The sequence below is a fragment of the Chelonia mydas genome, chromosome 3 (genome assembly GCF_015237465.2).
Source record: "Chelonia mydas isolate rCheMyd1 chromosome 3, rCheMyd1.pri.v2, whole genome shotgun sequence".
Taxonomy (NCBI): domain Eukaryota; kingdom Metazoa; phylum Chordata; order Testudines; family Cheloniidae; genus Chelonia; species Chelonia mydas.
In genome coordinates this window covers 34,034,128-34,058,908 of record NC_057851.1, presented here as the reverse complement: position 1 = coordinate 34,058,908, position 24,781 = coordinate 34,034,128, and the positions used below count along the sequence as shown (strand labels likewise).

At 42.0% G+C, this 24,781-nt stretch overlaps 1 protein-coding gene across 10 annotated transcripts in view; it reads left to right on the top strand.

Annotated features, from left to right (window-relative positions):
* The window catches only part of COLEC11 (collectin subfamily member 11), a 46,876-nt gene that overhangs the window by 9,347 nt on the left and 12,748 nt on the right, over positions 1-24,781 (top strand). For all 10 annotated transcript variants that reach the window (XM_043542294.1, XM_037894127.2, XM_037894120.2 and 7 more), the window contains 2 exons: positions 8,109-8,264; positions 13,893-13,964. In XM_043542294.1, the coding sequence (XP_043398229.1) occupies positions 8,135-8,264; positions 13,893-13,964 (202 nt within the window). In that variant the 5' untranslated portion in view covers positions 8,109-8,134. The remainder of the gene's footprint in view (positions 1-8,108; positions 8,265-13,892; positions 13,965-24,781) is intronic.

The window sequence follows — 24,781 nt, the reverse complement described above, 5'->3', positions numbered from 1 at the left end:
CAGCCATCTGCAAACTAGCCAGCCTCTGAAATGTTAGCAGTTGAAAACTTCATCTGTGTTTGGAAAACCATGTTTATTCATAGGCAGTATCAAATCCCAGTGATTATCATGGATTCACTCCTATCGATCTAAGGTACTTCTGTGGTCTCCAGATCCTAAAGTGATGAGCACCTCACCATGATTAATGTAGTTATCTTCACAGTCCCCTGTGAGGTAGGGAAGTGTTATCCCCATTTTACAGAGGGGGAACTGAAGGACAGAGAGACTGAGGGACAGATTTTTGAAGGTATTTAGGATTCTAAAGTTGTAATTAGGTGTATAGTGGGATTTTCAAAAGTACCTAGGAGTCTAACTCCCAATCTAAAATGCCATGAAGAGTGGGATCCTAAAGGGACTTATGGGTAGCAATGCTGAGCATCACGGAGCCTAGAAAATGAAAGGAACAACACTGTGATCCGCAAAGCCTGAGTTGGACACCTAAGTTTCCTATACAAACATGGGTGGACAGAGATGCCTACCAATGCCGTCTCCAAAAGCCAGCACGCTAGGTGGGGCAGAACTGCCTAAATTAGCCATGGAGAAGTGTTGAGGGCCGGGGGAGAGTGTGCTAAGCTCTTCCCCTCTCTCAGAGATAGGCACCTATGTCCAGACTGCAGGGAGATGCCTAGCTTTGCTTAGCATTACACGAACAGGAATGTGCCTCCTGACTTCCGTTGGCTTAGGCACCTAAGATATTTCTTGTGGGACTGAGTTAGGCTCTCCATACAAAACAGGGGGAAGAGGAGGTGGTGGTCCCCACCTGTATAACTCTTAGCCTAGCAGTTAGAGCACTTGTCTAGGATGCGGGGACCCAGATTCAATTTCCCCCTCTTTGCCAGAAGAGGAGAGAGGATTTGAACAAGGAGTCTTTTAAGAGTGCTCTAACCAGTGGACTTTGGAGTAGTCTGATGTGGGGGCTCCCTCATTCTCTCCTGTTGAAACCATTCCATTGTGGATAAATAATGAAAGAGTGAGTGGAGTAGGGGGATTGGACCCAGGGGGGTGCCCTACCCAGCAGACAACAGCATCATTCTCTCTCTGGTGTTTGACACTTCTGTCATTAATGGGGTCACTGCAAGTAACCTTCTAGGCCGAATCACAGAAGAGAAGGATCTCATAAAATGTATACAGGAAGTTGGTAGGTATGGCAGAAATGGCCAGCTGAGAGAAGAACCAGTGCAGATAATAAAAAGGGGCAGCACCCTATGTAACCTGCATTGACTGTGAGTAGAGCTCAAGGTGTTGGTTTTAACCTCTAAAGCCTTAAATAATTTAGGAGTGAGTTACTGCTAGATCACCTCTCTATGGTGTCGTATTACTGCGCTTCAGCCCAGAACTTGAGCTAGAGCTCTCTGAATGTAGAAAGGAGGAAGCTGCTGGCAGCTGTTGGTCGTGTTTCGCTCTGCAGCCTTTTGGGGAGGATTCGAGAGTAGAAGGGCTTAGTTTATTAATATCCTTATTTGCCATGGAGTTTAAGCCATTACAGCTATATGAAGGGGTTGCCAACTCTCATGAATTTATTGTGAGAATTTGGAATATTTGGTAGTTTTTTGAAAGCCTCAGCTTTCTTTTTTTTTTTTTTTTTTTCCTAAGTATAAGTTTATAGTACTTGGGGTTGTAGAGAAGCTTGTAAATATGACCTGCACCCCAAAGGCTCAGCAATCAATGACAAACTAAAATAAATTGGCTTAAAAATCATGAGATTTTTTTAAAATCATGATTCTTTGCCGCTTGATTCATGATTTTTGAATACTTGGGGTTGGTAACAATGTAGATCCCTTCCAGCTGAAAGTGCCAAATTTCACACAGCTCTCCCCAATCTTGCTACACAGTAAAGAAACAACCTTTATGACAATGTATGGCCAATATTTTCAAAAGCATCCACTAAACTGGAGTGCCTCACTCTCTTGGTTCCTACAAATAAATGCAACTGGCTGCACTACCGAGGTCACATGCAGTCATTTTTACAGGGTTAGGGCATAACTGAGACAATGGGGGGACCTGGTTTTCAGAAGCGTTGAGTATTTATAATTAAACCCCTGGGGAAGTTTGGGTGCTCAGCATAATAGAAAATTGGATCCAATGTGTCTCAAGGTGGGCACCCAAAATGCCTCCAAATTCTTGGAAAATTTAAATCCAGATCTGTATTTGAACTTTCCAGCTTGGGCTTACCTCTAGTTTCATAATCAGAATGGTTGTATACTGTGTTCCTGCTACACTGCGCAGTCGCGTGGCCGCCCAGGAGTGAATCAAGGGCCGTGCACTTTGTTAACAGAGCTGTGCACAGTGGCAACGTGTTCAGGTGCCCCTCCCCCTGCTTCTCTGCAGCTGCGTTGCTTCTCTGCCTTGGAGCTCTTGGCCATCTGCTCCTGGGATCCTCCTGCTTGCTGTGCAGAGTAGGGGATGGGGCATGACGTCAGGGTGTCCCCCTCTCCCTGCTTTCCTCCTGCCCATGTACCCCATCTCCACAGAGCAGGGGACAAGGCTCAGGAGCAGGAGAGCTCAGCTGCTGCGGTCTGAGACTTCTGGTATGTGTGCCTTAAGGAGACAGTGCACGGTCTCCCATAGACTTCCCCAGCAGCCAGCACACACACAATCTGTGTGTGTGTGTGTGTGTGATGCATATGCGCGCGCACACACACTGTGTGTGTCTCTCACACACGAACACTGTCTCTGTGTCTGTCTCACGCACATATACACACGAACACTGTCTCACACACACAGTCTGTCTCTGACACACTCACCTCCCAACACATACTTGTGGTGTTGTTTTGTTGTTACTGCTTGGTACTTCCTGCAATGCACATATAATCTCTGTAATTTTATTCTTTGACTAGTCTATGCATTTCATAATTTTATTTCTCATGCTTAAATTTAATTAGTTGAGTAGTGAGTTCTAAAATGCCTAACCTGTCCTGTCTGGAGTAATTATCCCTATGGTAACTTTTAAAAATATACATATTAGATCTAGGTTTTTTGCTTCTACTGGTGGCACGTCTGCACATTACCTCGATATTGGTGCACCAAAACAAAATTCATTCCACACATGGATGAAAAAATTAGAGGGAACATTGGACTTGTACATGCTTTCGAGAACTGGATCTACAAGCCAGCAGCAATGACTAAAATGGCAAATTTGTTCACAGTTCTCAGATCTTAAAAGGCAGAGCACATTCATTGTCATAGGAATTTCTGTAGGTTTATGCAAACCCTAAATTCAAGAATATACAGGAACAGACAGTCTTTTAGTTGCCCTATTGTCCAGGCAGTGGCTCCAGTCAGCATAGATTTTATTCTAAGACTCTTAATTCTATGGCTGTAGTTGGGCAGCCTTGTTGTCAATTCCCAGGCCCATTTAAGGCAAATTGGGACCACAGGCCCATCCTTACGTGGATTCCCCAAGGACCAGCTCCCATACTGTGGCCCTGTCCCCATGCTGTGGCCTCATCCCTTTCTGGGATGGTAGTTGCAGGGGCCATCTACATGAGCTGTGTGATGTGCTAGTTCAGGGGCCCACCCTCACTTTTATTTGGGTTGGTTGAGGCTTCCTCCCCTCATCCTGAACCACAGCTCCCTCTCTTCAGGTGGGCATCATCCATTCCAGAGGCAGGAAAACTCAGCTCCCACTCACTGAGGTGAGGACTCTGTGTGTGTGAATGGGGGCACCACTTGACATCGCCCAAGTAAAACCATAATGAGATGACAGCAACACTCACCCTTTGTTCCACCAGATTCTCCTTCTGGGATGGTGACAGTAGGGTCACACAAATAGCAGCAGATTTCAGCACCAACAACCCATTTAAGATGGGTGAGGGCAGTTCATACCTCTTACATTAGTTTAGGCTATCTGCAGAGGCAGGTAGATATCAGTGCCTCAGTTATACTCGGGTCACATTTCCAAGCCTTCCCTCAGTCATGAGGGATAGAATGAAACTTAGCTGCTGATATCATCACTTGACTTCAAGAATATACAGCAACAGACAATCTTTTAGCTTTCTTATTGTGTCTGTTGGTTCAGGTGTTGACTCCAGTCACTAAAGATCTGGAGTACAAAGTGGCTGTTGGGCCTTGCCTTAATCTGGCCTCTGGTCAGTTCAACAATGTTTTTGCAGGCGGCTCTCCTAACAAAGGTCTCTGCCTCTGTGGTTCTCTGATGGTCTCTCGATGATCTGTTATTTGGAAACTTGAATAAGTAAAAATGTTCTCCATGGCTGAGACAGTTTCCCTAAAGTTCCACAAGTCACAAAAGCTCTTCTAAAGTTGTGTTTGCTTCCCTGATTGTATTGCTTGGTTTTTTTCTAACTCCTCTATTCTGTTCCAGCCAGTACTTTATTCCACATCACCCTGCTTAAGTCTTTCCCTTTTGAAATTTTTTTTTAGCCTACTGCCTTCTTTTTTTGTGGGGGTGGGGGGGCGTGGTTGCAGGGAGAGGATGGGATTATTTTTGAAATGATTAAAAATAAGAGGTTTAGGAAACATGACCAATGCGGAAAGGTTGAAAGAACTGGGTATGTTTAGAGAAAAGAAGAGATGGCTGAGGGGAGACATGATAGCAGTCTTCAAATATGTAAAAAGTGGTTATAGAACATAGAAATGTCCAAACTGGGTCAGACCAATGGTCCATCTAATCCAGTAAACTGTCTTCTGACACTGGCCGTTGCCAGATGCTTCAGAGGGAATGAATGGAACAGGGCAATTATCGAGTGATCTATCCCCTGTTGTCCAGTCCTACCTTCTGGGAGTCAGAGCTTTAGGGATATGCAGAGCATAAGGTTGTGTACCTGACCATCCTGGCTAATAGCCATTGATGGCCTTATCCTCCATGAATTTATCTAATTCTGTTTTGAACCCAGTTATACATTTGGCCTTCACAACATCCTTGGCAATGTGTTCCACAGGTTGACTATGTTGTATGGAGAAGTACTTCCTTATGTTTGCCTTAAACATGCTGCCTATTAATTTCATTGGGTGACATCCTGGTTCTTTTGTTATGTGAAGGGGTAAATAACACTTACTTTATACCATTCATGATTTTATAGCTCTCTATTATATCCCCCCTTACTTGCCTCTTTTCTAAACTGAACTGTCCCAGTCTTTTTAATCTCACCTCATAGGGAAGTTGTTCCATACCCATAATCATTTTTGTTGCCCTTCTCTGTACCTTGTCCAATTCTAATATATGTATATTTTTTGAGATGGGGCAACCAGAACTGATGCAGTGGTCAAGGTGTGGGTGCACCATAGATGTATACAATGACATTATGATATTTTCTGCCTTATTATCTGTCTCTTTCCTAATGGTTCCTAACATTCTGTTAGCTTTTTGACTGCTGCTGCTCATTGAATGGATTAAATTATCCATGATGACTCCAAGATCTCTTTCTTGAGTGATAACAGCTAATTTAGTCCCCATCATATTGTATGTATAGCTGGGATTATGTTTTCCAGTGTGCAGGACTTTGTATATCAACATTGAATTTCATCTGCCATTTTGTTGCCTAATCAACCAGTTTTGAGATCTCTTTGCAGTCAGCTTTGGGCTTTACTATCTTGAGTAATTTTGTATCATCTGCAAACTCTGACACCTCACTGTTTACCCCTTTTTGCAGATAATTTTTGTATATGTTGAAGAGCTCTAGTCCCAGTACAGATCCTTGGGGGACCCTGCTCTTTACCTCTCTCAGCTGTGAAAACTGATAATTTATTCTTACCCTTTATTTACTATCTTTTAACCAGTTACTGATTCTTGAATGGACTTGCCCTCTTATCCCGTGACTGCCTACTTTGCTTAAGAGCCTTTGGTGAGGGACCTTGTCAAAGGCTTTCTGAAAGTCCAAGTACACTATATACACTGGATCATCCTTGTCCACATGTTGTTGACCCCTCAAAGAATTCTAATAGAGCAGTGAGGCATGATTTCCCTTTACAAAAGCTGTGTTGACTCTTCCCCAACATACTGTGTTCATCTATGTGTCTGATAATTCTGTTCTTTACTATAGTTTCAACCAATTTGCTTGGTACTTAAATTAGGTTTACCAGCCTGTTATTGTCAGGATTACCTCTGGAGCCTTTTTTAAAAGTCAGCATTACATTAGCTATCCTTCTGTCATTTCTGGTACTGAGGCTGATTTAAGCGATAGGTTACATACCACAGTAAGTACTTTCATATTAGAGAGCCTTCAGAACTCTTGGGTGAATACTATCTGGTCCTGGTCACTTATTACTGTTTTAATTTATCAATTTGTTCCAAAACCTCCTGTGCTGACACTTTAATCTAGGACAGTTCCTCAGATTTGTCATCTAAAAGGAATGGTTCAGGTGTGGAATTTCTCTCGCATCCTCTGCAGTGAAGACTGATACAAATAATTCATTTAGCTTCTTTTCAATGGCCTTGTCTTCCTTGAGTGTCCCTGGCTGCTCGCCCCTCCCCAGGATATGGTAGCCTATGCGGGGGAATAAGGTGACCCTTTTGTGCTCTTATTCCTCTGTGTGGAAGCGTAGCCAGGGTCACATTTTAGCCATTAACATTGTGAGGGTGATTCAGACTGTATGCTCATTCAGTATTTAGCCTCGCTGCTGAGATTCCCAGCAAATGTACCATTTCTGATGGTGGGGTTTATAATGTGGATTGCATCTGTGACTGGATTGAGACCACCTGCTTATTTCACACTGGCTACTGAATACAGCAATCAAATGGCAGGGACTTTCAATTACAATCACATTAGGCTAGATTTAAATTGATGGCAAGGGGTGAAAGACTTCATGTCCCATTACTGATCTTTTGGGCTATCAATTTGTTCAGTCTAGCCATAAACCTGCACACAAGTGTGCAGTAGCTAATGCAGGAAAACCAGAATTGGTGACAGACATCTTCTCCATATCTTGATGCTTTGATCTGGTTTTCATTTTCTCCCTACTCCTGCTACTACGAAGTGCTAAGTGCTACTGAAAGGAAGAAATCAGGAGGACTGATAATTCTTTTCTTTCCTGAAAGAGCATTTTTGCAGTCCTCTTGTAGATCAGCTTTTGGTGACCTATTCAATCAAACTATATTTCTGGGCAGTTTCTTTTCCCAAAGGGTCTACCTACAGCATAACAGTATGAAGCCCGTTCCACTGACAGATTTGTAGGAGGTTGTGATTTCCATGAGCTAAGGGCTTGTACACGCTACAATTTATGTTGGTGTAATTTATCTCACTGAGGGGTGTGAATAAGCTACCTCCTGAGCGATGTAAGTTACACCAAACTACCTGCTGGTTTGGACAGTGCTATGTCAATGGAGAGCTTCTCCCGCGACATAGCTATCGCCTCTCGGGGAGGTGGTTTTATTATGCCGCCGGGAGAGCTCTCTTCTGTCAGCGTAGAGCATCTTCACCACACATGCTACAGTGGCACAGCTGTACTGATGAAGCTGCGCCACTGTAGCACTTCAAGTGTAGACTAGTCTTAAGTGTCTTTCCAAAGTTGTTATTCACCTTGCTCAGGTGTAGATGACCTCCTGGATTTATTAAAGACTCTGGTGTATTTACATTCCATGATGAAATTGAAGAGATAAGGGCTCTTGCATCAAATACTATAAAGATACCAGTGGCAGCTATCAAAGCTGTGAAAGGTAAAATTTATGCATTCTCCTACCCTGGGCTGTCAACTCAGATATTTGTATCTTTCCATGTAAATCCCTGGTACATTTCTTCATTCAACATTGATGGTAACCTCACCTTTACTGGGCATCTTTTCCATTGACAGATATGGAAAATAAGACTTATGTATCAGTGGTCTTTTTTTGTTTTGTTAAGAGAAGGGAATTTTACCATCCTTTTTACCTAATTTGTCTTCTGAATTTTTCCTCAACCAGTGTAGTCTTAAAAGGAACAGCTGAATGACCATAAATCCCTATTGTATTGTACAACATATGTTTATTAGGCATACAACCTGTACACATTCTTTTCATGCTATTTAGACTATAGTACGCACAAACATACTCCATTCGTGGTGCCACACTGCATGCTCTCAGAAACTATTAGAAGCCTTTGGAATTCCCATGACTGTTTATTCATTCTTTTGTTTAGGAGTCAGTGACCTGCAAGCACTCATTATGAAGAGAGATCTGTGTTTTCTGGTGACTCTAATTAGCCTTGCCTTCCTGTCACTGTTAAGATCTGGATATCCTCAACATATTGCAGAAGAGTCCTGCTCTGTTCAGATTCTTGTTCCAGGCCTCAAAGGTAATGTTTGAGTCTCTCCCTCTGCCTAAATAGTAATCTCTTTTTTCTTACAGGTTTATTTGAACCAATGACAAGTCATATGCAATTTCTAGCAGGGACTAACATCTCTACAAGGTGCCTTATAATTGCCCTTTCCATAGTAGGATTTGGAATAATTTTCCAAACATGGCCAAGCACTGTCTGTAACATGATTTGTGTCCATTAAAACAACATGGTTACAAACTGCAGGCCTGACTGCAAAGCCCACTCATGAGGAATAGCCCTCGTTACTCAGATGGGTTTTCCTTATGACTTCAGTGGGTTTATGCTCATGAGTAGTACTCAGCGTACATAAAGGTTGCAGAATCTGGCTCTGTGTTATGACTGTCTAGAAAACATTTTATAAGCCTTTATTGCCCCTTTGAGAGGGACTACTTGGAAATAATCAATAACTCTATATTTGTTAAACTGAAATACACCTTCCTTTGTGGCAAACTCTGAGAATGCTGAGCACCTTCAACTTCCATTGACTTAAATGCTCAGTGCCTCTCCGAGTTTGGCCAGGTATGATTATGAAAATAAAGCTGCCTACTATTTGCTCTACATTTTGGCCAAGAATATTGCCTGATACAGATGGTATGACAAAATATTGGTCTCTTCATGTAAAGGAATACCTTGGCATCCGTACTTTAAATAGCACAGAACTTCTAAATTAATTCTTGTTCTGAAGCAGTAGCGCGTATTGCCAATGTTATACCTGATGATCCGTATTAAGGGTGTGTGCAAAATCTTGGCCCTATTGAAGTCAATAGCAAAACTCCCATTGACTTCAATAGGGCCAGGATTTTGCCTGAGATGTATGTAAGGATGCTATATGTGCCATTCCTAATAAGGGTGTATGGCAAGAGACTCTGTGAGCTATAGACCAGGAACAGTTAACATATCATCAGCTGACAAACTTGCATTGTCTAAAAACTATACAATTTATCAACATATGAAACCTTACAGTTTTTCTTGTGGTTGTGCCTCTATTGTCAAATGATGTCACTCATATAAGATGGGTGCCACCAGTGTTAAGAAAACTTTTTTTTATTTTTACTGCACAACTGAGAAATGCTTTACCTTCAGATTGCTGACCTGAGAAAAAGGGTAGAGTTTTCTTTTCACAGGCTGGCCCCTGAACTCTTAGCCATGTTGACACATAAGGTGGGGGTGAAAAGTAGAGCAGTGTTAGTTTGATGCATTCAGACAATCCATGATTTGACTGAGCCTTAATTGTTGCTATTCAGCTGCCATCTTTAGTATGTATCTCACACAAATAACAGCATTATCAAATTTATTATTGCATAGCCTAGTGATAGAGAAGATTGATCAAGTGGTCAGAACGCAGCATGGGGAACTAGGAACTTTAATCCTGGTTCTGTTGTTGACTTTCTCTGTGTCCTTGGGCCAGTCCCTTAGTCTCTCTCCTTTCACTTCCCCATTTGTATAATCAGGGTAATTCTGGTACAGACATTCACCATCTCACAGTAGTGTTGGGAAGATTAGTTAGTTCATGCTTATGAAGCACTTAGTGCCATCTAAATGCTAAAATTGCTATTATTACAATGTAGAACTTTCCCAGCAATAATTCTGGCCTCTTTTTTTAGTAAGGCAATCAGGAATAGAGCCATAAAACAATGAGGAAGCTTGAAAACCAGAATGCTTTAGTGCTTTCACTCCATCTAATTAGAAACAGTCATTGACATGGCAAGGGAGATTGATGTACAATTTCAGTGAAGCACATAATGACCTGCTAAGCTTAATGTAAAATCTCTAAAAAGCCACCAATGCCCAAACTAAACTGTCGGGGGACTGACTGTCTCAGAGGCGTGGTAGTGATATACAGAGCCTTTCATCTGTTGGCTCAAATCCAGTCCATGTCAGGAATGACCAAGATTTCCGCTAAACTGAGTATATGTATGGCCATATGCCCAAAACTCAGCTCGTGAGCAGCATTCAGCTCTGCACAGAAGCAACACTTAAATATGCCATAGCTCCTCCACTGCTGAGCTGCCACTGATATCTGTGGCCACAGTGGAGCAAAGCATCTCATAATGGAGCCCAACACAGCCAGCTGGGCTCTGACTGCCTTAGAAGGATGTCCCAGAAGATCTCCCATCCCTGTTCCTTCCTGGGAGCTTATACCTGGAACATGTCTGTAGCAGGCTTTGGGGAGAATGGGGGAAGAAGAGAGGTTATGGGGAACAGAGGAAAGAGATGTTGGGGGACCCTGGGAAGTGGGGAATTGGGATACCCTGGGAAGGGAAAGAGATTTCTAGGAGGGGTAGAAAAAAAGATAACAAGGGAGACTTAGGAATGGACAGAGAGAGCATAGCATGCCAGAGGCACCAAGTGAGATGACGAGAGGGAAGGGGACGAGAGAGATGGAGAGGCACTGAGAAGTGTGTGTGTGTGTGTGTGTGTGTGAAAAGAAACATACAAAAGAAGAAGGAAAGAGAGGACCCAAAGAAAAGAACAAGGGAGAGAAAATGGGAACCCATTGAAGAAGAAAACGGAAAATAGAGAAGGAAGGAAAGTTGAAATGAAAATAAGACTGGAAAAAGAAGGGAATAAAAAATAAAGTCACACACCGATTTACTCATTCATGTACTTACATCTTAGGTTTGCTTTTTTTTTTAAAAAAAATATAAGCCTAATGAAATAGACAAGATGATTTATCCTGGGACCTAGATGGGGGTGGGAAGAGGAAGGATACTGTGGTTCTGAGAGTCCACATGGCACAATGATGCATGCTTTAGAAATCCAGAAGTATAAGATTAATAATTAGAAAAGCATAATAGTACATGAGAGAAGAGATTGCTCGTTCAAACCTCTCTTAAAACACTACTACTTCTGCCAGGCCCAAAAGAAGTGAGTTTTTTATTATTATGGAGAATAAATATATATATATATATATATATATATATATATATATAAAAAACCTCCTGAGCTATTCTAAGCTTTGGATTTGCCAATTTGTCCTGTCTTCTGTCTTTAAGACTGTAAGCTCCTCAGAGCAGGGACTGTTTAATATTCTCAATGATATGTCACGCACAAAAAAAGTTGACATGAAATACATAAAAATAATTATCATAATCTTTCTTCCTGTGTATTCACTCAGTTAATAGTTCTACTCACATATAGGGCACGCTGGTAATGACAGAAAGTTATCACCAGCTAGTGGGTTCTCCATAACCTATGTGTTTATTATTATTTGTATTATGGTAGAGCCTAGAGACTCCAACTGAAAACAGGGGATCTCCTTGTACTAGATACTGTACAAACACATACTGAGACATAGCCCCTACCCCAGATTGCTTACAAGGCAAGGAAAAGATACAAGGAAGTGGAAAAAAGGCAATATTATTGTTGACGCCCCCTTACAGATGGTCAAACAAATAGAGGCAGAAACTGAACTCCGATATTCTAAGTCCTAGTCCAGTGTCTTAACCGGAAAGACCAGTCTTTCTCTCTTTGGTGGTCTTAGTCCGCATCACAAAACCCACAATAGTCTTAGGCTCTGACTGGCACATCAGGCAGTCTGAGAGGAAAGCCAAGGACTGAATGGGCCTAGAAACTGATGTATTCTTTCACCCTTAGAAATGGTCCCTCCAGGTCAAGGTAACGGCAAGGAAACCTGCTGCTGTTGCCCTCAAACTAGGAAAAAAATGCAGACAAGCACAATTCCTGAAGCAGGCATGATCTATCTTAGTGACCCCTGATGCATGGCTTTCACTCTGGAGTGACTCATGAAGTAATAGGCTGTAGTATCTTGCTCTGCGTCTCCACAGAAAAAAAGGCTAGAGGGAAAATACTATCAAGATTTATGTTTGGCAAGTAAGGAGTCTATAATCATCTCACGGGGAGTGGGAGATAGTAATATGGAGCCTGTTGGCTACTCAAGGATAAAAAACCAGAACTTCTTTAATGCGCCAAAGACAAGTAAAAGTCACACTAATTATACCATTAACTGTGAGTTGTCAGCAGTATTTTCTTATGGAGAGCAAGGGCCTCCCCCTAGCTTTGACCACCTGAAGGTGGCATTGGAAGATGGTCAGGAGCCTGAATACGTTAGTTGGAGCTGCTATCCTCTGGAGGCACAGGCAGCCTTGGAATTCTGAATGCAGCCCTCGAATAAGGAGCAGAGGCCTGTGGAGATTGCTGCTTTCAAGTATGTGAGACTCCATTTTGTTCTCAGCAATCTTTCTTCTCTATGCACTTCCTTATGGTGGCTGTGGTTTGTGTTAGAGAACTCCATGACTACACGTGGACCATAAGCTTCATGTTGGCTACCCTGCTTTACATACAAGATAGAGAATTATTGGAAAACTTATCAATATTCATATTCCTGGGTCCACAGAGTATGATGGCAACAGCTTTGCCTTTAGTTTCAAGATGTCAATTTATCTCATTGTAGTCATTGACATTGTTTTCTTTTATGTTTGTGGTTTTCTTCTTTTTCACAGAAGCTTTTGTTTTCTTAGCTGGGACTTTGTTAAATTGATTATCGAGATTCTTAGTTATTTAATTAGTACAGATATTTGAATTGTATTTTAAGTAACGAAATATAGTAGCGGGGGTACAGAGCAAACCACTCAACCACAAATACCTAGTTAATGAAAACAAGACAGCTTACATTTATGAAGGCTGCTATTTAAATATGAAGAGTCTATATTTTATGCCCTGAGCTAGTTGAGCATGAATATAATACATACGGGTTCAAACTAAAGAAATTAAGAGATGCAGCAAATTATCAGGAATGAAGATGAAGGCATTTCCTCCTACAGGTCCCAATCTCTCATTACTCAGCAAAACACTTAAGCATGCTTAATGAGACTTAATATATGCATCAAGTTAAGCATATGCTTATTTGCTTTGCTGAAGAGGGATGGATTTAAGCATGTGCTTATTTGCTTTGCTGAATTGGGACGTAATACAGTCATGCAGTCAAAATGATATAAGATTGATGGTGCTGATGTACTACTGGATGTGTCTGTTGTGTCTACTCATGTGAATAATCTTATTGGCTGCAGATGAATAAGGGCTGCAGAATCAGAACTTTGGTTTAGGCTATGTCTGCACTGCAAATTACTTCAGTTTAATTTACGTTGCTTAAGGGTGTGAATAATCCATGCCCCTGAGCGATTTGAGTTATACTGACCTAAACCATGGTGTAGACAGTGCTATGTCAATGGAAGAGATTCTCCCGCCAATATAACCTACTGCGTTTTGTGGAGGTAGGAATTATTAAGCTGACAGGAGAGCTCTCTCCCATTGACTTAGTGTCACTGACTTCACCAGAAGTGCTAGAGCGGTGCGGCTGCACCTAGCCTTAAGAGTCAGTTATGTATTCTCTGCCCTTACTGTAGGTATCCATGTGACTGGTTAATAGGCTGTACCATGTTCTTCATTCAACACATGAAGGCTACTAAAGTCAAAATCCTCCAGCTTTTTCCTTAATGTACGTGTGGCTTTTTTCCAAAGGCAAAACAAAATGTAGTTCCTCTAGTCATTTATTACTGATGGCAATTCAGACTGACTGAGATATCTATAGGAAGTGATGGATCAATATGTTTTATTCTTTCTTCTTTCCTTTTATATTAATAGGGGAGGCTGGAGAAAAAGGGGAGAAAGGTGCTCCAGGGCGTCCAGGGAGAGTTGGACCTTCAGGAGAAAAAGGTAACTTGGTTAAAGAAGACTAAGAAAGTTATTCTTGATCAAAAGTTTTCCTGGTGGATGATGAGAATCCTTTCTGTTTTTGCTAAAACTAAGGCTTCCCTGGCCATTTCCCTGTGACCTACACACCCCATTTGGAGATTGTGTCTACCACCTTTCTGGTCAGAGACTCATTTTGGAACCCATTAATGCTGTTTCTTGATTTGCCAGAGGGATCCCCGTTGAGAAAGACATTACATTATGTGGCCTCCATGTTATTCTTAGCTTTTGCTGCCTGGGTGGTACCTGCTGCATATCAGTGTGAGGAATTAGCACTAGATCACTGGAAAAACAAGTTCAAAACCTGATTTTCAGACCCTGTTCTCTACTGCTGTTTGCACACACATATGCATGCCCTTTTGGCACATTAATACCTGCAAATACAGGTGTTATTCTGTACAGAATTTGCACAGGCAAAAAACGTTTTGACACTTGTGTGACCTTGGGTGAGTTACACACTTCTTGCGTCACAGTGTAGCCCTCTGTAAAATGAGTACACTAATACTTGTGGTGAAGGTCATTTAATTAAAGGTTATGAAGGACTTTGTGATCTTTAGATGAATGACATTTTATAAATACATAATTATCAGAGCTGACATTTCAACATTTGATTTTATCCTGAAATGGCATTTTTGATCGAAATTAAATATTTTGACATTCCAGAAATAAAAATGTTTCATTTCAGTTTATTGAACTGACCTGAAATGCTTCTTTTAAAATAATATCAATATTAAGCTCCATTTCCATCTGGTGATGCATCATGTGACTGCCATGATATATTATGGCAACTGTAGTCAGGGAACCTGATGCACCCATTCTCTACTGTGGGCCAGGCTTCCTGACTGGACTACATCTCCCACACAATGCACCAAAACGCATGTGACTGCCATGATGCACCATGAAGCTCAGCCTACATGAAATCAGCTCATTGCCTTATGGGAGATATTGTTAGACCCTGCAGGGCTGGAACCTGGAAGGTTCAGGGCTGCTGATGCCTCTGTATTGCCATGGGAAGCTTAGGCCTAGGCTAGGCTAGGCTAGGCTCCCATGGGAGGATGCTGTGAGGCTGAGCTTGGCAGGAAGTACTTCCCAACAGGACTGGAGTGGTGGCCCCTCACAGCCCCCTGATTGGCTGATACCAGTATATAAATCAGGAAGCCATGAAGGGGAACTGTCTGAGCAACAACGTAGACTCCCTTGCCCATTTCTGCTTCAGACCCTGATCGTGATAGGCCCTAGACTCTGGTTTCTGACCCTGGTTTGTCCTCGACTTTGCTATTCGACTGCTGTCTGTAACCTGGTGCCCGACCCTAGTCTCCTGGTAACCTGACACTGCTGCCTCCTGGTGCTTGACTCTCAGTTCACCCTCTGGCCTGTCTTGGACTCTGACCTCCTGGTACCTGATTCAGCCCGACTAATGACTCTTGCTCCAACCACTCAGTCTCACTGCCTTGTTCCTGGTTGTAACAGATATAATCCTTCAGGGAGTCTGGCCCATAAGAGAGAATGGGGCCTGGAATTACAACTCCCATAAGACAATGTGCCATGATAGGAATATGCAGTTAAATGTTGTGTTGAAGTGATATGAAATGAAAAATAGCAAGGCAAGACTGGAAGGGACATCCTGGGCCACTGAGTCCAGTCCCTTGCTGTCTTAGGCAACCATGTTATATAATTGTGTTCCTAAATTTTTCAAGCTCCAGCTTAAAATTAGTTAGGTTGTTTGCACCCCTACTGAAAGGCTGTTCCAGAACCTCACTCCTCTGATGGTTAGAAGCCATCTCCTAATTTCCAGCCTAGATTTCTTCTTCTAATTGCCAGCGTAAACATTTTGGATCAGTTCAGAAATCCATGTATTCAGATTTGGGTCAAAATGACCTGAAATGAAATATTTCATTTAGATTTTCCTGACTGAAAATAATAAAAAAAACCTGTCAAAATTTTTGGAGAAACTACATTTTCTGATGGAAAAGTTGTTACAATAGAAAATTTCTGCCTCGCTCTAATAATTATAATGCTTTTTCATTCCTGTGTGCCTCTGCAATTCTGATTTCATGCTGGGCCTGGAGGAGGAAGTGCTGAAATAAAAATACCTTGCAAGAAAAAACATCAAAATCAGCAAGAGACAAAGGAAAATAGGAGTTTCATGGCCTATGTATTGGTATTTTTCCAGATGATGCTTCCAGAATGACTGAACAGAGGCAAAACCTTTTATACCAGTCAAAAAAATTAAAGAGCAAGACATTTTTTTCATCTCTCCTTTATCCAGCCAGGGTCAGCAAAGTAGATCGTATTGGACATATTCTCAGAACACCTGAAGATGCAAATATTTTGTTTTAGCAAGGTGTGAAGAGTTTATAAAACAAACTCCTATGTGAAATGGACTCTAATTAGCTCATCTTTTCATTAATATTTTATAGTTTTTAAAAATTTGTCTACATTAATTGCTCTCCACAAATGCTTTTTTCATATGAATATAGGTTGTTATTTTTAAAATAATGTGGAATACATGATACAAAAATTATTCAAGGCAATTAAAAACCCTTTATTAGAGACCCCCCCCCCAGTAGGGTATATTTGGTTCACCAGGCTTTAAGAAGTGCCTCACTAGCAAGGAAGCGATCCCGATTGCAGACAAGCACTCCCTGTGCATCTGCTGCCTCAGGGAAGGCCACATCCAGCAAAAGTGTGGTCTCTGCCAGCAAATCCAGCCACGATCTTGTAAGGGCAGAGAGCTCTGACAGAACATTATCTTCATGGAGGCGGCTCTCAGGCCCTCATAGGATCCACACCATGAGTCACCTGGCAGATGTCAGTCTTCCCCACAGCTCTCTACATTTAAAGGCTGTGGGTCAAGGAAAAAGATTGCTGCCCCCTCTCACAAGTCATCTAAGAAAAGAGCAGGCTCTTCATACTGAGCCCCGAGATAGCTGTAAGTGGTCCCCATCTCGCTCGGTATCTTTGGCACCATCGGTACTGAGACCGTCTCAGTCCAGTACCCATTGCTCATGGAAACCAACAGCAGCCTGTTCCACTGACATGCTCATGGACCCTATGGGCATGGGCACCGGGGAATGGGCACCGAAGGACAGGAGTAAGCACTCCGCTAAAAAGGAGCTCCCAGTATGTGAATCTACATCGGTACCATCATCATTGCCTCATCCAGCTCCGGAGAGACTGGTACAGATAAGATCCCTGTCTCCCCCAGCACTGCCACTAACACCGGGGTGGTCAGTACTGGCGAACCAGAGGAGGTGGTGTCACAGTACTCCTCTCAGGCTCCATATGGTGCTCAGTACCAGCAAGGCTCATGCCCACAGATGGCCCCATCACCACCATCGTGGTATGGCCACCCATGGGCACCACCACCAGGCACTATGCCACCATCATCCCAGTGGTTTTATTGGGACCCGTGGGCAGCATATCACCAACATGCCTCTCAGGCTTTAAACCTCACCCAAGAACCCTCAAGGCACACTACCTCAGCTGCAGCATCCAGTGCTTTGGAGCCTCCACAAAATATCATAGAGGAACGGGAGGGTGGGGCCAAAGAAGCAATGACACTGAGGAGCATATCCTCCTCCTCCCTGGATGAAGCTGTCATTGCCTTCCCCACCATCTCTGGTGGACAACTTTTGTCTCTTCCAGGAATTGGCAAAGAGAGTTGCAGACACTCTCCAAATACTCCTGGAAGAAATCAAGGATATTCATCATCGGCTCCGTGACATCCTCCATTCTTCCTCCTCCTCCTCCTCCTCCAAGATTGCCCGCCCTATTAATGAGGCCATCTTAGACCCGGCAAGAACCATCTGGCAAACCCCAGCATCAGTAGCACCAACCTCCAAGCGGGTAGACAAAAAATACGATGTCCCCACGAGTGAATCTAAATTCCTCTTCTCCCACCCACCCCCCCAATTCCATCATGGTGGACACCATCAATTCCTGCAGCTGCCAACACCAGTCGAGGGCCACTCCCTAAGATAGAGACTGGAAGCGCCTAGCCATGCTTCAAATCCATATCACCAACTACCAGGCCCTCACAGCGAAGTATGATTATATAAACTATTCAAAACTGAATTACTTTATTGAGCAGATACCAGAATTACATTGTGACCAATTTAAGGCTATTATCCAGGAGGGCCAGTTAGTGGCAAAGACATTGCTGCAATCTGCCCTTGATGCGGCTGACACAGCAGCTAGTGGTGATGCGAGGGCGTCATGGCTCCATCTGTCGGGCTTCTGGAAGGAAGTACAGTCTCCTGTTGAGGACCTCCCTTTTGAGGGCACAAAGCTCTTTGCAGAGAAGACTGATGCTCCCTTCATACCCTGAAGGACTCTAGAGCCACTCCCCAGTTGCTGGGCATCTGTGCACCAGGACAAAAAAGACTATTTAGTCCCCAGTCCCTGCATAGACCACACACATTTAAATATCAACTTCATTGCCACCATGAGTCACAAAGAAAGAAAGGAAAATTTCCGAAGTGCAAACCAGCTGGACCACAGTCTTCTTCGTCCCAGCCCTCTATGTCCAAACACCAGTTTTGACGGGTGGGTCAAGGCTCTGTTAGACTGCTCCCCCCAGCTGATACAGCCAATAAACGCTTTACACCCATTTGGCCACCAATTGGCAACATTCTGCAGTGCCTGGGAATTCATAACATCAGGCCAGTGGGTCCCAGAGATCATTCAGACTGGGTGCACCATACATTTTACTTCCCTGCCCTCTCCACAACACCACTATTTTTTTTCCTATGCGTGCTTGAGCCCCTCCCCATCCATGGAGTTAGCACGTATACTGCTCAGGAGTCACCTACAGTGGAGCACCCATAGGGACACTACTCGAAGAAGAGGTTACTAATCTTGTGCAGTAATGGTGGTTCTTCAAGATGTTTGTCCCTATGGGTCCTCCACAACTCACCCTCCTCCCCTCTACTTCGGAGTTCTTGTCTATGGCTTGGCAGTAGAGAGAGAACTGAGAGGGGTTAACCTGCATGTGCTGACTAGCCTCGTGGCAGGGCACAAGTGCATGTGTGGGCCTAACAGACACCACTACTGAAGTTCTTTGATCAATAGCACAGGGATGCAAACACACCTACGGTGGAGCACCCATAGAGACACACCTCTCGAAAACCATTGTTACTGCACAAGGTGAGTAACTTCTTCATCTTCTGCCATCTGGAAGGGACACAAGGTTATTCTGGATTTTATCCAGAATAGTCTTTAAGCACATGCTTAACTTTAAGCATGTGTGTAGTCTCATTGACTTCAGTGCAACTACTCCTGCATGTAAAGTTAGGCACACGTTAAGTGCTTTCCTGCCTCTCAGAGAGGAAGTGTGAATGGAACATCAGCACCAGCAATAGTAGGTGAGCTACCTGTGGATTCTCTCCCAATAAGAAACAGATGAGGTTTGTTTAATGAACTCTTGTGCCTGCTGTCATTTTTCCAGGGATTGGGTCTATTTATTATCTAGGAACAGGGACTTTAAGAAAAACACCAAATATTGCAAGACTTGTGGTAAAATCACAAGAGTTGGTAATACTGAAATAGCCAACGCATGGCCGTTTTTTCCAGTATTCTCCCACCTAAGTTTTTATCTAGTGCTAAGAGCTGGTGATCACCTGGAGGATACTTATTTATTTCATATTATAGAAGTGCTAAAAAAGCGTGTCCATCCACATGCTTTAAGCTATTAAGTGCTCCACTATCTAAAGAGCTCAGCCTGTTATTGGGGCAGTAAACTTTTTAGCTCAGTCTTTAAACTCTTTGTGGGCCTGATTTCGCACCATCAGGGACCATGTAGGTGTTAGATGACCAAGTCCTTTTAATTACTAAGTTATAGTATAATTTTTAAGCACATTCGTACTGAGTTTTATAGTTTGTTATTCTTTTGTGACGCACAGGCATTAAGTAAAAGAGAGGCGTTTTCAATTTTTGGGTCCCCCAGTAGGGAAGACTGTCAGTCAAAATCTTTATAGTAGTAACACTGTTAATGTTTGTTATATTCTGATGCTATTTGAGTAAATGGTGGCTGACTTGAGAGCGTGTAATCCCTTTGTAGTTTTTGCAGTATTTTCTATTTATAATATCACTGTGATCTCCAACATTTCTGTAATTCCTTTTGTGCCCTCTATCTGTTTTATTTGTTGGACAAGTTAATTCTAAGATACCGTAACTACTATCTTTGGGTTTATAAGTGTTTAAAAATCATTGAATAAATAAATGAAATATATAAGAAATGCTGTCCTCCTATTTCTGGCCTGATCAGAGGGAGGAAGTACTGGGAACCTTGTGAGAAAATCTCTACTCTAGTGATATTTGCAGCCCAATTTTGCGGAGCCAAAAGATTTTGATAATTCAAATAAACAATCAGATGTTTGGATACTTATCTAAAATAAACCCAAATGCTAAGCTGTTTGATGTTTCCGTGTCACTAGACCGTGGTTAAGAATAAATTCATGTTACTTTCCTCATTGCTTTTGATTATTCTGCAAGTAGATTACCACCTGTATATCAGCATTTTTATAAAGCATTGGGTAAGATGTAGATTAAACACAGGTCACTAGAACAATTATAATCAGTCTTCCAAAGTAATTTAGACCACTGTATTACATGATATAGTATAAGCAAGAGGAAAATATTCTGTATAAGAGATTCTATGACTGACGATTAAATGTCATAAGCCAGCTTCTGTCTTTTGAATGAATATAGGCCTCTACTGAAGTTATGAAAAGATTGCATGCATAGCTGAGGGAGAATTTAGCCTTAAATTATTGTTCACGGGTGAATAATATAGTACAAAGGATTTGCCTTCCACTTGAGTTTAAATCCTGATGACAGTTACAAATGGAAATGAGTTAGGTGACCTCATCAGAGTCTCCTTTTGTGCCCATTATGAAATGACTGTCCACCTCAACACAACCGACATTCTCCCCTCAGAAGATGGATTACTTGGTCAGGAGTGATCTGAATGATTTCATAGAGCCATGAGTCTGTGTGTTAGGCCCAAACTTCCAGGAGCACGAACTCCTCATAATAATTTAAATTAAAAAAATATAGTGAAGCAAACACCCCCCGATCAATACAAATGCCCTCTCAGTGCAACCCAAGGTAGACATTCGAAAGCATTTAAAATAAGAAATGGGGGGGAGAGGTCGGCAGGAGATAGGGGAGTAATGTTGGAAAGCACTGTCAAGCTAACTGGACTCTTAAAAATAAAAGGGGCCCTACAAGGCATTTTAATTTATCTGCAGTCTTAAGTAAACACCTGAAAATATACAGAATGTATCTGAACTTTTCTGCTACTACACTGCACAGACCTATAAATTAGGTTTCCTCAAAATGTTGTGGAATAGCTTGAACCTACAAGTTGCTGAGCACTCTGGGTCTGATCTGGTGAAGCATGTTACCACATGCTAATCTTAATGAATAATCTCATCAACTTCACTGGACTGGGGTTCAAATGCTCAGCAGTTTGCAGGATCAATGTCTAAGAGAGAGGTAATACTATCTCAAGAGATATTTTAATATTACCTACTGCTCATTAAAGTGCAATCTCCTTCATGTCTGATTCAATATTCACATGACTTTTCTGCTCCCTTAGGGGTGTTGCTGGCAGAATTTTGTACAAAAGCCCTGGTGAAAGATGTCTTGTGTAGACAATTATATATACACAAAGTTGCCATCTGATTCAAAAATATTTTCCAGTTCTACTTTAAAATGCATATATATTTTGACAAAAGTGAGGCTGATGGATGTCTTCAATTTCTCATCATGTTAGATGAAAGTTTATTTACATAGCTTCATTGATACATTAGCACAGTAATTCAGTCTAAATTGTAAACCCCACTGAGAAGCTGCTTGGTAGCTTAAAGTGCAAAAATCATCACTCAGAGCCACATTTTTAAACATGTGTGCATAAGTTGTGCCCACAAAAGGTACACGTGTGTATGGCACAGACAGATAATTGATCATGCAGTTTTATGTGTTTTGCATGTGCAACTGCATATTTGACATGCCTTTGCACCTCACAGACGTATCTTGCTGGTACAATTCAAGTATGTCATATATATTTGCCCCGAAAGCTGTTGTGTAGAATTGTTGTATTTTACAGACCATGATCAGTTTTAAGAGCTGCTTTTTGACTTCCTATTATATCTCACCATTTGCCACTTGCATAATTTATTATTATTTATTTATTTGTATTGCTATACAATAATAATGGGTGATTTCAACTATCCTCATATTGACTGGGTAAATGTCACCTCAGGGTTTGATGCAGAGGTAAAATTTTTAGACACCATAAATGACTGCTTCTTGGAGCAGCTAGTTCTGGAACCCACAGAAGGAGAGGCAATTCCTGATTTAGTTGTAAGTGGAGTACAGGATTTGGTCCAAGAGGTAATGATAGCTGAACTGCTCAATAATAGTGACCATAATGTAATTACATTTAACATCCTTATGGAAGGAATAGTACCAAAAAAACCCCACCACGATAATATTGATCTTTAAAGAGGAGAACTACCTAAAAATGAGGACGCTTGTTAGATGGAAATTAAAACGAGCTGTCACCAGGGTTAAATGCCCGCAAGCAGTAAGGGGACTATTTAAAAACATGTTGATAGAGGCTCAGACTAAATGCATACCCCAAATCAGAAGAGACAATAAGAGGACCAAAAGAATAGCATAATGGCTAAACAGCAGAATAACGGAGACCATTAGAGGCAAAAAGGCATCTTTTAAAATTTGGAAGTCAAATCCTAGTGAAGATAATAATAAGGTGCACAAACTCTAGCAGGTTAAGTGTAAAGACATAACAAGGCAGGCCAAGAAAGAATTTGAGACACAACTTGCTAAAGATAATAAGAATTTTTTAAAGTACATTAGAATCAGGAAGCCTGCCAAAAGGGGAGTAAGGGCCTCTATGTGACCAAAATATTAAAAGACAACTCAAGGAATACAAGGTTACAGGGGTGCTGAGAGCCATTGAACCAAACTGTAAACCCTGTATATGATGGAAACCACTTCAAGCCAGGGGTGCGGAAGCACCCCTAGTTCCAGCACCTATGTAAGGTCATTGCAAAGAAGATAAATGAATTCTTTGCATCAGTCTTCACTGCAGAGGGTGTTGGGGAGATACCCACATCAGAGCTAGCCTTTCTGGGCAACATATCTGAAGTAGTGTCTCACATTGTTGAGTCAACGGAAGAAGTTTCAGAACAAACTGATAAATTAAACAGTAATAAGTCACCAGAAGCAGATGATATTCACCCAAGAATACTGAAGGAATTCAAAATATGAAATTTCAGAACTACTAACTGATACTCATTGCTGAAACAAGCCTCCATACCAGATGGCTGGAAGGTACCTGGCAAATTGGTAGAAGAACCAAAGTAGCAAAGAACGGACTTATCAGACAGGTTAACGTTTGTTGGCAAGAGTCAACATGGCTTTTGTAAAGGGAAATCATGCCTCACAAATCTATTAGAATTCTCTGAGGGGGTCAACAAGCATGTGGATAAGGGTGAGCCAGTTGATAGTGTGCTTGAATTTTCAGAAAGCCATGGACTTATCGAATTCTTTTTTGAACCCAGTTATACTTTTGGCCATTTACAATGTCCCATGGCAATGAGTGACACAGGCTAATTGTGCGTTATGTGAAAAAGTACTTTCTCTTGTTTGTATTAAACCTGCAGCCTATTCATTTTATTGGATGTCCCTGGTTTTGGTATTGTGGGAAAGGTTAAATAACACATCTATTATAAGACAAGAGTCAATGCATGGAGACAGACAGACAGGAGTACAAGGAAACGAGACAATATAGGTCAGCATAAGAGGCATGGTCTCAGCACATCAGCAACCTAACTTTTGTCAAACGTTTTTGTCATCATTTCAGCAAAGGAGAGCTGTAAAGAGAGATTTGCAGCTTTGCAGATTTTTATGGGGAGTGCTTTCCAAGCATGAAGGGCAGCATGGGAGAAAGCATGAAGGTGCTTGTTTGCAAATTTAACCAGTGGGTGATGGAGGCTGGCATCATAGGCCAGTCAGAGGTGGGAACTGACCTTTTGATACAGAGAGATAATGAGTGGCGTGGGGATAGGGTGCAAAAGGTCTTTAAAGTACATACAGGTAGCTTATGTTTGATGTGATAGAGAAGAGGGAGCCAGTGGAGGGATACAAAGAGACGGGTGACACGGTCAGAGTGACAGGCTAGAAAAATGATCTTTGCAGCAGCATTCGGAATGGAAATGAGCAGGGTAAGACTGCATTTGTCAAGGCCAGAAAGAAGGATGTTGCAATGATCAAGATATGAGTTAATGAGAGCCTGGATGAGAGTTTTAGCTGCTTGGACGGATAGGAAAGGTCATCTCTTAAAGATATTATACCAAAAGAATCTGTAAGATTTAGTCATAGCCTTGATGTGAGAACTTAGACAGAGGTCTGAGCTGAAGATAACATCCAGGTTATGGGCCTGAATGACCGGCAGAATGGTTTAAATAACTATCAGCCAGTGGCATCCCATAAAAGATGGATCCTGTTCTTTAATTTCATATATTCATAAAGTTTAAGGCCAGAAAGGACCATTGGATCATCCAGTCTGGCGCAGGCCATTACATCTCATCCAGTTACTCTGCATTGATCTCAATAACTTGTATTTGACTAAAGCATAACTTATGTTTGGCTAAAGCATTTTTTCCAGAAAGACATCCAGCCTTGATATGAAGAGACCAGAGATGGAGAATCTCCCTCTTCCCTGGTAGTTTGTTCCAATGGTTACTCAC